We start from the raw sequence: 15,525 nt of genomic DNA on the forward strand, positions 1-15,525 counted from the left end.
AGATGGAAATCGAGAGAGAATAGAGAGCCCTCCCGTAATACCCATTTTATGTGAACATGTTTCCTTTCTAAATAATCGGATTTCCGTACAATATTCAGCGTCAATGTCGATGTTTTTTTGTCATTTAAAATTGTTGATTGTTTATTTTACGATGCATTATCAGCATTTGATTTTTTGCTTTTGTTTTGACGATATATACATTTTTTACAAGTGGATTTTCGATTGGTGAAGCGAATCGATGCTCGGCATTTTATTTGATTAACACGAATTTTCTTATTTAAACGAATTGGTTGTAGCCATTGATAAATGGAATGTAGAAAAACCGTTTTCTTCGCTCGAAATTTGTCGTTATCATGCAAAGAATCAACAAACGATTGATTACTACTGTTGTTGCTCTTCTTTTTTCGAGATTTCTTTTCCGCTGCCTTTTTTTCTTGTAATTTTGGGCTGAAAAATCTCCCACAATTAACATTAAAAAAAATTTGTGATTATGTGTGTGTGGGAACTTCGTGAAATAATTGTAACACAACAGAGCCACACAATAACCGTAGTGTAAGAAAAGAATAAAACTTGAGTGAACTAAATGAATGCGGCTTAATAAAATGCCAACTGTACGGTTGTAATAATAATAAATGTAGCTTCGATGATGAGAACTCGGATGTTGTTGTGTATTTTTTTCTACACTTGGCGATGCCTTTATTATTACTATGTGCTTTTGATTTCCATTTTATTTCATTTTATCATTTGTACGGTGTACTTTAAGTCTCAATTGTATTGCTATCATACCTTGATTTGTACGTCATGTACATTCACCATTTTTCTGGTGTGTTCTATTTTGCAATTTTTCTGCTTCATGCCATGCGGCTATAATTTTCACATATATATTTTTTTTTCTCTCTCTCAGCTGGAATTTTTTCTTCACTAAAAACACTCAAATAAAACGACAACAACAATTTCAATGCTGCGTGAGAAAAATCTAATTATTTCAATTTATTCGTTTTTGTCCTGCTTAATTTGGCTTTGTTTCTTCAATTTTTGCTCTCTATTATTTGAAACAATGATTTATCTATGCATGCTTGACATAAATGTAAAACAACAAAAATTCACTCCATGTGATTTGATCATGAAATCTTAGCTTACAATCTAAATAACATATTTCTTTTCTGATTAGACAATATACAACTTCCTTTGCAGATAACCGAATCGGTTTAATTAATTTGAATGCTTCGGTTACATTTCTCGAAACTTTTCGTTCGAAAAAAATAAAAATCACAATTCCTCTGGAACATGAATAAAAATGTAATTTTCAAAACAAATCAGGTAAATCGATGCAATAAAGGAAATTATTTCTACTGCCAACGAATAATCTTTGATTATGGATTGCCGGCGTTGAAAATACGTCGCCATCAAGTTTGCGTTTATAAAATAATCCACCAGTTTTACTGTTAATTACATGGAATATTCCATCGGACGAGAAAATGCAAATATACGAATTAAATTGTGTCTCAATAAATTGTGGCGTTGATCTAACAGATGCGGTAGTTCTATGTTTCCACTCTTCGGTGCATACGCCGTTTGAATCGATTTTAAAGCAGTACAAAAAATGATTTTGTGATCCAAATACAAAATTCATGCATGTTTTATCGATGGTATTTGTAAAATATTCAATGGATGAAAAAATGTTGCCATCAATTTTATGGCATAAAATTACCGTACCGTCATTACCGTTCAATATGTATATGGTGCCATTCACAGCCGCTAAAATAATTTGCGAATGTTGTGAATTTCGAAGAAATACCGACGGTGTCGAGAAAACCGGTGCTTCTGCATTGAAAGTCCACAGCATTTTTGTTGAAAAAATATTGACCAGAGCAACTGTTCCATCCAAACTGCAAACAAGACAATTTTCATCGTTCATCTTCACTGGATTTGCGTAGATACTTTTGGTTCCGATTCGGCACGACCAAACACTGGTTCCATTTTCAATATCCAAACACCATAGATTCTTTGAATCATTATAATTGCCGAAAATCACAAATGTATCGATCAAAAGGGCGCGACACTTAATCATGGCTCCAGAATCAAACTTCCATTTTATGGCACCGCTTTGAATATTAACACAATACAAATGTCCATCATAGCATCCAACAATGATGCAGTCATTAGATTGTACCCCTTGGCTCTCGATGCGATCAGGTAGCTCCAATTTGGATATGATTTTTCCATCATTTATTGAAACGTTAAACAACCATTTCGAATGACTCCCAACCGATACAATGGTCATATCATTCAAAAAGCATACGGTTGGTGTGGCATCGATGCATTTTATCATATCTATTTTCCAGCGTTCGTCAATTTTCGGAATAATTTCATTGTGAACTTTTCCAAGTTTTTCACTCGCCAAATTCGCATCGATCAAATGTGACAGAATTTCACGTATTGAAATACTGTCGTCCATAAGCATTGCTAAGACTTGTGGAATTGTGTGGGAAATTTCACGTTCAAATTCATGTACAATTTGAATTGCTTTCAAAGAAGTGCCACCCAACTGAATGAAAGATGAATCTATCTCGGTCTTGAGTTTCTTATGCGATTCCGTTGAATCAACGAAAACTTCTGAAAATGCAATTTTCGTACCAAGACATTCATTAATTATATTTTGTAATATAAAGTGAATGGGTTCAAATCTCAATTGTTTGCCATTTGTATGTACAACAGTATTCAACAGGCATTTTTTGCTAATTTTTCCGTGTGTTGTTAGTGGAAAATGTGAAACGCAGTAAATTTTGACATGTGCACCAATCGCTTGGAGTGTTTTTACTATTCGTTGTTTAATATCAATATCATCGGCTGTCTCTTCAATTTTGACAAAAAGTTCGATTGAATTTCGTTCCTCGTTGTGTATGCATACAGCTTCTTCAACTCCAAATACAGTTTTTGTGCGTATTTCGATGTCGCATAAATTGATTTTATTGCCATATAATTTGATTACGGAATTTAAACGAGATGTAAAATACAAACGTGATGCATCATAATCATCCGCCTCAACCAAATCCCCCGTGCGTAATGTGAATTCAAAGCTATCGTCAATTACTTGAGCATCACTTATTTGTGGCTGAAAACATTTGCGAACTGAAGATTTTAATAATAGTTCGCCGTCGGCATTAATGTCAATGGTTGTGTTCGCATCGATTGAGTTACCAATTGGAATTCTTCGATTTGATCGAATATCCTCTTTTGTAATTTCATAGACACACGCCCAACATGACATCTCAGTCAAACCATACAAATTAAAAATTCGAAGCACATTATTATTTTCCCAATCGATCCAATTCTTCATTTGATTGGTTTCCGGTATCCGTTCACCGCCAAAGGCGAGAATTCGTAATTGAGAATTCGACGAAAATATTCGGTCGGCTATTTCACTAGATGACCAACGCATGAAGAGTGACGGTGTCGTTTGCATTATTGTTACTTCTGAATTTTTCTCAATTGGAAACAGTACGTCCAACAATTGTCCAACGTCACATCTCAAACTATTTGTTGCCATAATTAACGAGGCACCATAATGCAATGCCAAACAAATGTCAACCATGAACGGATCAAAAGTTGGCGGCGATGTAACAAATATTACGTCGTCTCCAGTTACACGATAAATTTTCCTGACAAATCAATAGAAAAATATCAATTTCCGTGAGAAATTGTCATTGTTTCAATCTTACTTACCCGAGACTTGTGATATTTGGCATAAAACATTTATAAGTCACGCCAATCGATTTAACTTGTCCACATGAGCCAGAGGTGGTGGCATAAAATAGGATTTGCGATGACATCGTCTTATCATAGTGACGGTTTGACAATGTCTTTGGAATGCATTGTAAATCTTTGAAATGAATCAGTCCACAATTTGTATTGAATATCGTTAGTCTCGAGATGATTTGTTCTTCTTCAATGTTCAATTTATTCAAGTATTGCAAATCGCAGAGGATTATGTTCGTCTCAAGGTCAATCAGTCTCTTTTTAAGGTTTGTCCAATTTTCGGTGGAATCAAGGAAACAACTTGCACATCCAGCATTTTCAATTCTAAAAAATAGTTGCAAAGGATCAGAGCTATTACATTTTTGTTCGTTCATTCGTATGCGTTCGTTATTCGCAGAAAAATTGTAAAATGATATTGAATAAAAATTTCGTTTATTTTTTGGGAAATGTAAAGTAGATGATATGTTTATGAATTTTAGTTTTCGATAAATGGATAAGAAATGGAAAAAGTTGGATTTTTTTAGCAATTTGAGGTATTGTATGTTAGGTGCAAGATTAAGTGGCATATAACAAATCTATATAATATCATCCATTCGAATATTTCTTCCAAGCAATCGCCGTTTTTTCATTTATTTTGGTTGGTACAATCATCAAACTAATATCGTTTTGTTCATTGATATCGTTCAATTTGCATCGTTTTCGTTTGATATTGAGTTTTGGTGGTGATAAACGTTAACCGGCTTTGATGCATTGCAGCTTTTCTGGCCGAACGTCATAACATTGTTGTTATTCTGATTATGATTAAGTTGGCCACTCATCCAATAATTCGCGAAGATGATCGGAATTGAATTCATGTATTTCAAAAATATATTTTGAAAATGTGTTTGTTTTGAATTCACCGGTTATTGGAAATGTTTGAATATCGAGTCAAATATCAACCTCACAATTACACAAGTAGACTAACCATCATTACTGGCACAATCAAAGATGAAATTCTTATCCCAATGGCAGGGATTGGTTCGCATATAAAAATCTTATAGAATAATATTTTTACAACTATAATATAGCACTATATCTATAGACTATAATTAAACGTGAATAATATTGAAAAAGTATTTATTTTTCTTCTTCAATTAATATAAATAAAATGAAGTCACTACCCAACGATAATTGGCAGAATAGCCGGCGAATGAACTGGCAGCAGAATTCCAACGTTGAAATGTTGTTCATTTAATTTTGTTTGATTGGCCGTGTTTCCTACATATTCTTCAAGAATTTTCAATACTTTGATTGAATCTCGGTGTAGATCAGCATATGAATAGACGTGCAGTGAATCGGCCGTTTCAAAGAACTTCAAAACATTGTTATCGCCTCTCTTTTGAATATTGGATAAATCAAACATGATTCCATTTAAAATGTTATTTTATTTAATTCATTTATTTTCATTCTCTTTCCCTAGATTCACACATAAAAACTATTACACTAAATTTAAAAGTAACACTAACGTTCAGTTTTCTCTCATTTTTTTTTTTTAATTCATCCAAATCAAAATAAAGATAAAAACGTACAGATGAAAAATATTAGAGTTGTCATTAGCAAGCGAATTCATAAATGTCATGACGAAATTGGAAATGCTTGCAGCGAATATAGCGGCGAATTTGCTAACCGTCGTTTTGTTGACAATCCACTTTTGATGCATATACACTAATTACAAACTAAATGAATGCATTATGGCAATTCATACACGTAATTCATTAAGATATAACATTTAATGATGATGAATATCAATTACATTTAAGCAAACAATATGGCCCAAATTAACATTTCAAACAGAATTAAGTTTGTTATTTTGTTTTCTATATTAGATCATTTCGCCAAGCAGGTTTTATTGCCACAAACAAGATCACAACAAGACAATTGCATGATGGGCGAATATTAAAAAAAGAACCATTATCAACTGGATTTAAAAAAAAAATGAACCATTATCTTATGCATATCTGTGTTTTTTGTTTACAAATCAATTGTAATGGCATTACCTTAAAACAGTTTGCTTCACTTTATATTTTAATATCAAAACTGTTTATTTGTTAAAATTGGCATTTTATTCATTCGTAGCCATTGTTTGAAATCGAATAAAACACGTATCTTTATAATTATTCCGAAGTCCGTATTTCACTCCTGCAAATAGAAAAATAAACAGTTGAATCAGAAATGTTGCATAGGATTTTCGACGGTATTTCATGCTCAGTCTTACCTTTTGGTATCGAGATGACCGTTCCCGCTTTGTACGGCGTACTATCCTTTCCAGTAATTAGATCGATTTTGCCCAATAGAACTGTTAATTTCTGCAATACGAAAATAGGAGAAAATTTATAATGATAGCTGATCCAAAATTTAGTTCATTTTTATTCTGAACTCAAAGGTGTATCATACCATTGACGAAGTCGGTACTTTGGGTAATTTCTCGCAATCCCTTACGACTTTCACATATCCAGAACATTTTCCATTGTTCCATGGATATGTCACGTACTGTATTCCATCTTCTATTCGCAATGACAACGAACTTGGGTAACGCACCTCTGTCAACAAAAAAAAAAAACGGAAATATGAGTGATTATGATTCAAAGCAAAATGAATGAGATTGAATATCTTACCAACGCCCATTTGTGATTGCTGTCTTTTCCACTTTGATGTCACGTCCATTTGTAGCAGTCCTTTCAACCAATCAATGTCTTTTAACTTTGTCTAAAACATAAACAAATCGATTGTTAATCATTTTATCCAATTTATTTGTTATTTCAACCAACTGGATTTTAGCACAAGTGGAATCATCATAGTATACTTTTTTTTCAAGAAACCTAAAAAACAACTTATTTTTACTTACCGGACGCCATTTCGAATTTGTTGCTTTGGATTTTTGGCTTATTTTCGAAATCGTTGACGATGACGACGAGGCTCTCTTATTTGTTTTTCGTGTTGGTTTTTCTGAACTACTAATGTCTGAATCAATATCATTGTTGTGGCTATTGACAGCTCTCGTTTGCAATGGAATTTTTTTCGATGCTTTCGATTTGCTTGTTTGCTCTGTTGTTGATGCATCATCCCCCGTCGCCGTTTTATTCGCTGCACGACCTGAATTGTTAGATAATAATTATTTATTGAAATTATTCACATTTGAAGCTAATTTATGCCGAAAATATGCATTTTTTTCACTGTACAAGAACACATTGTTATATACCTCTCTTTTTCGGCGATGAAGTCTTTACTTTTGCCATTGTTTTTTTTTCACCAATTTTTCGTACTTTATGTTCTTTTTCGAACTATCAATTATATAAAAAAATGTTTTTTGGAACAGAACTTTGATTTCAGAATTTGTTCAGAAAATTATGTGTCTTTTTTCGAATTTGTTTGTTTATTTACGAACATCTAAAACACAATGATTGGCTTGCTTAACTGACACCATATGACATTTCACTCAATTCGCCGGACAGCGTTCACTGTGTGAGAGAGTGTGAGAGTGTGTACGGGAACTGTCATTATCTAATTACTGTTCGCGCTAAACAACAAACGATTCGTCAAATGAGCATGGTATAATTAGTTTTTTTCGATTTTTCGATTTATTACCTGAATTATGGGGGTCACTGGGTTATGGAAACTGATTGACCAAAGTGGAAAACCGGTACCTGTTGACACATTGGAAAATAAAGTGTTAGCCGTCGGTTAGTGTCATAAATGTATTGTTGAAATTAGGTAAACATTTCACAATGATACGAAATTTATTGTCGCATTTTCTTTGCAGATATATCGATATGGTTGCATCAGGTAGTCAAAGGGTTTCAAGATTCAAATGGAGCAACCCTACCAAATGCCCATCTACTTGGTTTATTCCATCGTCTTTGTAAATTGTTGTATTATCGAATTAGGCCAGTGTTTGTGTTTGATGGTGGTGTGCCACCATTGAAACGGGAAACAATTGTAAGTGGCAACAATTTATTCTATTATTTTAAAAAATAAATAAAAAACACTTGTTTTCAGGCTAAACGTGCGCGTAACAAGAATAAATATCAAAATGAAGCGGATAAACTGCAACAATTGCTATTGGAAGCATTGGCAAAGGAAAAAGTTGTGCAACAAGCATTGGGACCATCGACATCGGCTTTGGTTTCACCACGAAAATCGGTACAAAAAGTCAATGAAAATGATGATAATGACATGTTCAAATTGCCACCGATTCAAGAAGACCTTGTCAAAGACGATTCCATCACAGATATCAGTGAAAGCGATAGTTCATTCGATGATAAACAACGCGTATATTACAGTAGCAATCTACAAGCAATTGATGTAAAAAGTTCACACTTTCAAAGTCTACCGGCCGATATTCGCCATGAGATTTTATCCGATATTAAAGAAATGCGTAAACAATCTTCATGGGGGCGATTGCATGAGTTGCCAGCTGAAAGTCAATCATTTAGTAGTTTTCAAATGAAACGATTGCTAAAAAGACGACAAGTACAGGTCGAATTGGAAGAAGCGGAAAAAGAAATGGGCGGCAAAGGTTTGTCGATGGCTGAACTTGAGAATTTATTATCAGAAGAAGGTGTCGTTGATCCAGACATTGCAACCGAACGAGTGGCTTCAAATGAACACATTCGATTTTTGCATGTTCGTGATATTACTAAGGCAATGAAAAAAGAAGCCGATGAAAAGGTCAAACAAGAACAATTGAATGTAATTGAAGAAGAGCCAGACGAAAATGAAGTGACACCAATGGTCAAGAGTGAAGATATGACCGACGAAGATTTTGATTTGCAAAGAGCAATTCAAATGTCCTTGGGCGGCGAGGATCCACTTGGCGATGCCAACACAACGAGTGAATGTGATACAGTTCGATTGACAGTTGAACAACGAAAAGCACTTGGATCGGCCGCCAACTCATTGGCAAGACACTATATGGTCGAATATGGTGGCATGAACGATGAAGAAGTTTCCGATTTGGTGAAAATTGACGAAAGTTTGAATGCTACACAAGAGTTCAAGTAATTATATTTTTTTTTCCTTTTTCAAATGATGGCCAAAGATAATCTTAATATGATTTCGAATTTCAGATTCAACGATGACAGCATTCTCATTGGTAAAATAGATAGAAATGCTCCATCAACATCAACCTTTCAAGCAAAAGAAATATCGCAAATGCTAAGCGTTGAGAAAGAGAAAGTGATTGACATATCGGAGAGTTCAGATGATGAAGCCAATGTGTCAAGTGGTGCCGATTCCGATTTTATCGATGTTCCCGAAATAGATTTTGAAGTTGATCAAGCATTTTTGGCAAGAGCTAAGCGTCCGTTACCACCACCGTTTCTCATGAATGAAATTCCATTTGATTCTAAGTCGGTCGAGGAGACGACTGGTTCAAAAATTGAGGTCACCATAAATCCTGCCGATATTTGTGAAATTGAAGACGATGATATATTTGCTGACATTTTCACAGAAACAGAGACAAAATCAGATGTAAAATCAAAGGAGGAGAAGTGTAAAATTGTGATGGAAACTGTCATAAAAATTGACGACAGTCCACAAAAAGCTGTTCAAAATGATGAAAGATCAAAAGAGCCAAAAGAAAAATCGTTTGAATCGGCCGAGACAAAAATGGTATCGAATTCGGATAAAAACTCATCCGATTCAAAAATGCAGAGTATTTTGAATGAATTGAATGTTAAAAAATCAACCGTCACACAGCTAAGTTTGGATGATTTGCTCGGAACAAAATCCAATCGATCTGAAACAGCGGGGACCAGCAAAGAAACTTCATTTTTGGACAAATTAAAACAGGATAAAATAGAAGACGCATCCAATGAGATGACAACACCAACGAAGATACCTCAACCATTTTTCGTAAAAAAGACACCGCCCAGTTCAAAGAAGAAATCGCCAGCTAGTGCAAAAAACGATGACATCTCCTCTGCTAGTCCATCAAAAGCGGTAAAATCTCTTGCGGATGCCTTTGAATGTCTACCATCACCATCATCACAATCTGTCGCTGAAAAAGATTCAGTGGAAATGGCAGCTGGTGTTTTGCGTGAAAAAAAATCAAAAGAAGAGCTTGAAGATATTGCGGAGCAATTGAATCAAGAGCGCCGTGATTTGGTGGCAGAACGAAATAAAAAAGACCGTTTAGGTGTATCGATTACCGAACAAATGAGCATGGAATGTATGGATCTGTTGAGATTATTCGGTGTACCGTATATCGTTGCACCCATGGAGGCAGAAGCGCAGTGCGCATATTTGAACGAAATCGAACTAACTGAAGGAACCATTACCGATGATAGTGATATCTGGTTATTTGGTGGAAAAACTGTGTACAAGAACTTTTTCGATCAAAATAAGCATGTACTCGAGTACAAATCAGAGAATATCCATCGATTATTCCATTTGGACAGGCACAAGTTGATTCAGCTCTCCTTTTTAGTTGGCAGCGATTATACACAAGGCATTCATGGCGTAGGTGCAGTTACTGCTTTGGAGGTTCTTTCTTTTTTTCCTGCCACACCCGAAAAGGAAGGTGAAACAACGAACGTCGTTTCAATCATATCCAGTCTACGCAAATTTCGAGATTGGTGGCAAAACAAGGCACATGGCTATAAAGCGAATGCACTACGGAAAAAATTAAAGAATATTAAATTGACCGAAGATTTTCCAAATATTCGGGTGAGTACTTGTTGTTCATCATTATTCATTTTCCACATGAATATTCAAATTTATAATTTCAAATAGGTTGTGGAGGCATATTTATATCCAACTGTGGACGAAAATCGGGAGAAATTTACTTGGGGCCATCCTGAATTGGAGAGTCTTCGCGAATATGCGAAAAAAACTTTTGGCTGGACGAAATCTCGAACAGATGACATTATATTACCGGTGATGAAACGTCTGAGCGAGAAGCGATCACAACAATCAATTCAAAACTACTTCAAAATCACCGGCATTACATCACGAACGGATCTAAAAGTAAGCAAACGGGTTCGAACAGCATTGAACCAAATGGATCCAGAAGCACCTATAGTAATTGATGATGATAATGATGATGGTGTTGGTGTTGTGCCAGAGAAGAAACCGAAAAAGAAACCAACAAAGAAAACGGCTGCAAAAAATGACAAAGACACAACTAATAAATCAAAAGGCAAGCCTGGACGTAAGCGAAAAATGGCGACCGACACGATTGCAGAGCAGCAACACATCAACAGCGATGCGAAACCAAGTACTTCAGCCGTCAATGGTACAAAGAAAATCATACTTCCAGACAACAATGAACCAATACCACAACGCGAAAAAGACAAAGAGATTATGGAGAGTAACCGACTAAAGGCCATCGAAGTACTGAAGAAAATGAAAACCAAAATTAAAAAGAAATAAGATCGATGTTCCATCCAACACGATTTTTTTTTATCGTAATTTTATTTCCATGTCTGTGTTGCAAAAAATCCAGTTTCACAAAATTGAATGGATGTATTCAATTTTAACAAGCAGAGCTATAGCACATTACATTATAGATATTTGTTCTGTTTGTTTTCTTAAATAATAATATTATAAATGGTATAATAGTCAGTTGTTTTTGTAATTTGAACTCTTGAAAAAGGTCTGCATGTGTTGTGTAAATTATATGGTTATTTTGGTTAGATTATTTTCAGTTCTGTTCATTCTTCGTTGGTTTAACATAATAATTTGCACAACATTCAATTTGGATGATTTGACTCTTAAAAAAAACATATATATATATTCATGTGTGATGATCATCAGTAAAAATGTTAAGCCATGTCATTAAAATGCACATTTTCTATCGAAATTTCGTATTAAAATTCTAATATACTTTGATTGTAAACCACTTGGTAAAGAGGAGTTGGATATAAGAGATAATAGTGCAGCATATTGAGGATTATACGAGTATGTATGTCAATCAAATTAGAATGATACTTAAGTCAAATAGTGTGGTATAATAAGAAAAAAAAAAAGGGTTGAATAAAACAAAAACCAATTGGAGGTAATGTCTGCATATTTATTGTGTTCTTTTTTTATTTCCATTAAAAGAAAATATTGCCAATTTAAGCGCAAACTTTTCTCGTTTACTGATATTATTAAAGTAAGATTTTATCCCAAACAAAAAACTCATAGCACTTGCTTGATAAAAAGGAAAAAAAACAAAGACAGACGCAATACTCTAAGTTTGCAAAAAAGTGCGAAAGCAAAAGAAGAGTATTGTGTCCGGTGTCGATGTTCAGAATTTCTTTGTATGGTTTCATTTTTTTTAAATAGTAATCATTTTGATATAAATTATTATTGTTTGCGGTGCACAAAGAAAAATGAAATGAATTTGTTAAATTTGAGCCATATTAAATATTCACTCTTAGTAAGGAATTTTTTTTCGTTAATACTAAATTCTTAGGAATTTCGATCACAAAACATATATAACTTGTTGGAAACTTTTTTATTAAAGTGAGGAATCTTTATATAAGGGAAACAAAGTTCGATGGAGAATAGAAATTTCCAAAAAGATTACATAAAACAAAAATAGAATATTGAAACCGAGAAAAGGAACAAAAAATACAATGAAAACCAAGCCCATTAGAACTACATTTTTTTGAATTATGCTTTTTTCTATATTCATTTTATCGATGATGTTCTTAATTATTATTTAATTCCTTATAGAAACTATATATTCCACTGGTTTTTTACTCTTTTAAAAAGATTGTTTTCTTTAGGAAACATGTGTGTAAATTTTTAATATGTATATAATGTGTCTGAATTTGCCAAAAAAAAATTCTCATTTTTAATGTCGATCAATATGCGTGGTGTTGCAAGCAATACGCGTTTTAAATTTTAAGATATTGTTCAATCTAATTGGATGATCTTATTAGTTTTTTTTTTGTTTTAAGTTTAATTTGCTTTCATCGATTGGAGAAAAAAAAACATCTTCATTCTTTCTTTTTTTTTACTGGTAATGAAATATTGTATGTCTGGTGTACATGTGTGTGACACTTTATTGTTCTTCGTCACCCAATTCGTGCTTGATTTTGGAGAAATCGAATTCTTCGCCGGTACCACGTTTGAAAATGTCGACGACATCTAAGCAAGTGGTCTCAAAATGAGTAGTAGCATCATACGATTCACTAATGAAGACCTGCGATTCCAAACCTTTGTCGATTGGTTCGACATAGTCCGTGATTGATACGAACTTATGGGCAATTGGTGCCAATAATGCCAGCCCTGGTGCAATTTCAGCTTCTGGATTATCAGTTTCAACTGTTGTCGACACCATTCCGATGAACCATCCCTGAATTTAATGTACAATTTAGTATGAACAAATCGTTTACAGAGCATAGCGAGAAGAAAAAAAGATACCTTGGAGGCAACTTGATGCGTATAACTGGTCACCATGACATAAATGTCGGATTGACGTCCAACTTGCTTTTGCGGAATAATGATTTGTGTTGACAATGCATCCTTTGTATTGGTAACCGGATGATCCAACAGACAAATGCAACGAATCACTTGACCTGTTTTACGAACCTAATGAAATAGACACACATGACAATAATTTGTTGTGAAATGGATTTTAAACGCGTAATTTGCGATGATGAATTACTTACTTTCTCTGGAATGTAGCTTGGATCACAGTACACTTGTTTGCACTTAGCAATCTCTTCGCCGGAACGAACGCCAACTACCTTGCCATCATCGCCGAACACAATTTCATCGACCGGTTTGTCCAACATGTAGGTGCCACCGTAGATAGCCGACAAACGTGCAAAACCTTGTGGTAATTCGCCCAAACCGTACATCGGATACAAATATGGCGATTTTCCATATCGTGCCAATGAATCCGAATACAACTTGATGCGCTTAATTGTAATGAGCGCTTTATCATTCAAGTAGTTGTCATCACGGTATAAACCCAATGCGTGCCCAGTAAAGTCTTGAGTATTCTTATCCAAACCGAATTTGTCGTAGAGCGCTTGAGCGTTCGCAGTATTTGGATCAAAGTCTTTCCACGTTTTTGGATCATCCTCTTTAAAATCTTGAATGTAGATCAAGAAATTACGGAAGCGACGCTTCTCAAACATACCTATCGCAAGAGAAAAGAAGAAGAAAACGAAAAACGTTCGTCAACATTATTTAGTTTTGCTCATGCATAATTGACATTTTGCTTGAAAATCTAATTGACGTGCGTCATGTCAGTGTTAAACACGAAACATTAACGCTAACACATTAAATTCGATTGGCAACTTTAAAATTCAAGCGAAAAAAAATGGTCTGTCCAACTTTTTTTATTCGCCTCAATCAACATAAACACACACACATGCAGAGATGCGCACACATACAATGGATAGTGTTGAGAGTTTCAGCTATTGGTTGTGTCACGTACGCTATGTGTGCGAAACGCTTTCCATACAATCAAAAACCAATACATGCATCCAAAGTTATCAAGTTGGTTGACTCTTTCTATCTTATTGATTCGTTCGCTCATGTCATCCTCTTCTGTCAAATTGTTCGCAGCGATAAAGTTTTTTGCCACCGAAACAAGTGAATATAAATTGTAATTATTGATGTCAGTGTGTTTCACTCGAATTATTTTCATTTCTTTGATTCGTATATTAGGAGAGAAAAAAAATCTTTCTTTTTTCTTCGTTTTCCATTTTTCTTTGTTTCACAACGATCCGTTTACAATTTTATATTTCTTCTAAATCAACTTTCTCATTTCATTCTTTTTTTTTCGTCTTTCTTCCGATGACACACTATCCATATTTAAATGCTTTTTGTCTGTTCTATTTTGTTTGCTCGCACTGTGCGCAAAGCAAAGAATATGAGTGAAAAAAATGGCTTGAACTGTAAAATGAATTTAACTTACCCATCAAGTCGCTGGCCAAAGCCTCTCTTTGATCGACAGGAACTTTGGCGATTTTTCCACCTTTGTACACATAGCTCCCTTCGATCGATTTAAATTCTAAATAACGGGTCACGCCCGTATGTATTAGCAATTTCACTAATAAGCCATTTGCCATCAATAGCTTTGGAATTAAATCGACATTCCAATCACGGCCACGGCCAAATTTCTCGTTGAATTGTTCGGTTTGATTGAAACGCGCAAATAAATCTTCAAGCGGTGTAATCGATGCTGTCTCACCACCATAATACTTATTACGGTCGATGTGCAACACTTTTTTACCCGAAACTGACAACATACCACTCAGAATACATTCTTTCAAGCCTGTACCCAACACAATTGCATCGTATTCTTCATCCATGTTTTTTTTATTTCGCGTTCTAACGCTTTAAAAAATACAGAGAGAGAGATTAAAAAAAACTTGTATCTACACTTGGGTAAAATGCGGATTGAACGAGGTAAATTTGGAATTTATTCAACCACAATGAGCTGCGTGAAAAAAAATTCCAAACACTAATTGACGAAAAAAAGTAATCGATAAACACACGATAATTTTTTTTTATTTTTGCGCTAATTTATTCGACCAGATCGACGTTTATGCACAAAACTGAATAATCTAGGTGACGAAATGTGAAAGAAGAAAAAAAAATCGAGAGCGCTGTCTTCAAGATTGATTGGAAAAAAATTGACTTTCTCAGTGGAATAATCGCAATGGTTTGTTGGCTGCTTCGGATCGGCTGCTGTCGTATTATTCGCATTTGAGATGCGTATATTCAATGACATACACATTAAAAGCAGCTTTGGGACAGGGAGGCCATTTATATCAATTT

The 15,525-nt window shown here is 34.5% G+C and overlaps 4 protein-coding genes across 4 annotated transcripts; 1 reads left to right on the forward strand and 3 right to left on the reverse strand.

The window, feature by feature from the left end:
- Nucleotides 1-953: 953 nt before the first annotated feature.
- LOC116341266 (beta-alanine-activating enzyme) lies at nt 954-5,190 on the reverse strand. Its single transcript, XM_031768223.1, has 3 exons — nt 4,920-5,190; nt 3,727-4,083; nt 954-3,662 (listed from the first exon to the last, which is right to left on the reverse strand). The coding sequence occupies exons 1-3, from the start codon at nt 5,159-5,161 to the stop codon at nt 1,307-1,309; spliced, it is 2,955 nt and encodes a 984-aa protein (XP_031624083.1). The 5' UTR covers nt 5,162-5,190; the 3' UTR covers nt 954-1,306.
- A 410-nt stretch (nt 5,191-5,600) lies between these two features.
- Nucleotides 5,601-7,207, reverse strand: LOC116341267. The gene is made up of 7 exons (XM_031768225.1): nt 6,998-7,207; nt 6,644-6,891; nt 6,414-6,504; nt 6,193-6,338; nt 6,014-6,104; nt 5,796-5,937; nt 5,601-5,716 (listed from the first exon to the last, which is right to left on the reverse strand). The coding sequence occupies exons 1-6, from the start codon at nt 7,032-7,034 to the stop codon at nt 5,861-5,863; spliced, it is 690 nt and encodes a 229-aa protein (XP_031624085.1). The 5' UTR covers nt 7,035-7,207; the 3' UTR covers nt 5,601-5,716; nt 5,796-5,860.
- Nucleotides 7,208-7,311: 104 nt separating this feature from the next.
- On the forward strand, nt 7,312-11,357 carry LOC116340479 (DNA repair protein complementing XP-G cells homolog). The gene is made up of 5 exons (XM_031766996.1): nt 7,312-7,478; nt 7,559-7,734; nt 7,795-8,795; nt 8,865-10,464; nt 10,531-11,357. Exons 1-5 carry the CDS (start codon nt 7,391-7,393, stop codon nt 11,167-11,169), a joined length of 3,504 nt encoding a protein of 1,167 aa, XP_031622856.1. The 5' UTR covers nt 7,312-7,390; the 3' UTR covers nt 11,170-11,357.
- Nucleotides 11,358-11,788: 431 nt separating this feature from the next.
- Nucleotides 11,789-15,425, reverse strand: LOC116340480 (rab GDP dissociation inhibitor alpha). The gene is made up of 4 exons (XM_031766997.1): nt 14,660-15,425; nt 13,401-13,876; nt 13,153-13,320; nt 11,789-13,084 (listed from the first exon to the last, which is right to left on the reverse strand). The coding sequence occupies exons 1-4, from the start codon at nt 15,054-15,056 to the stop codon at nt 12,791-12,793; spliced, it is 1,335 nt and encodes a 444-aa protein (XP_031622857.1). The 5' UTR covers nt 15,057-15,425; the 3' UTR covers nt 11,789-12,790.
- Nucleotides 15,426-15,525: the final 100 nt, after the last annotated feature.

The sequence above is a fragment of the Contarinia nasturtii genome, unplaced genomic scaffold, assembly GCF_009176525.2.
Source record: "Contarinia nasturtii isolate CC-2019 unplaced genomic scaffold, AAFC_CNas_1.1 Cnas_scaffold_695, whole genome shotgun sequence".
Taxonomy (NCBI): Eukaryota; Metazoa; Arthropoda; class Insecta; order Diptera; family Cecidomyiidae; genus Contarinia; species Contarinia nasturtii.

Bases quoted from the DNA above. Each gene is read 5' to 3' on its own strand.
- LOC116341267 (XM_031768225.1), bottom strand. From the start codon at position 7,034: ATGGCAAAAGTAAAGACTTCATCGCCGAAAAAGAGAG. The intron at 6,505-6,643 runs GTAAGTAAAAAT...TTTATGTTTTAG, and splicing joins CAAATTCGAAATGGCGTCCG to ACAAAGTTAAAAGACATTGA. The intron at 6,105-6,192 runs GTATGATACACC...TTCGTATTGCAG, and splicing joins AAGTACCGACTTCGTCAATG to AAATTAACAGTTCTATTGGG.
- LOC116340480 (XM_031766997.1), bottom strand. From the start codon at position 15,056: ATGGATGAAGAATACGATGCAATTGTGTTGGGTACAGGCTTGAAAGAA. The intron at 13,877-14,659 runs GTAAGTTAAATT...CTCTTGCGATAG, and splicing joins TTTGGCCAGCGACTTGATGG to GTATGTTTGAGAAGCGTCGC. The intron at 13,085-13,152 runs GTATCTTTTTTT...CATTAAATTCAG, and splicing joins CGCATCAAGTTGCCTCCAAG to GGATGGTTCATCGGAATGGT.
- LOC116341266 (XM_031768223.1), bottom strand. From the start codon at position 5,161: ATGTTTGATTTATCCAATATTCAAAAGAGAGGCGATAACAATGTTTTG. The intron at 4,084-4,919 runs GTAGTGACTTCA...ACTATTTTTTAG, and splicing joins ATTCTGCCAATTATCGTTGG to AATTGAAAATGCTGGATGTG. The intron at 3,663-3,726 runs GTAAGTAAGATT...TTGATTTGTCAG, and splicing joins CCAAATATCACAAGTCTCGG to GAAAATTTATCGTGTAACTG.
- LOC116340479 (XM_031766996.1), top strand. From the start codon at position 7,391: ATGGGGGTCACTGGGTTATGGAAACTGATTGACCAAAGTGGAAAACCG. The intron at 8,796-8,864 runs GTAATTATATTT...TTCGAATTTCAG, and splicing joins AATGCTACACAAGAGTTCAA to ATTCAACGATGACAGCATTC. The intron at 10,465-10,530 runs GTGAGTACTTGT...AATTTCAAATAG, and splicing joins AAGATTTTCCAAATATTCGG to GTTGTGGAGGCATATTTATA.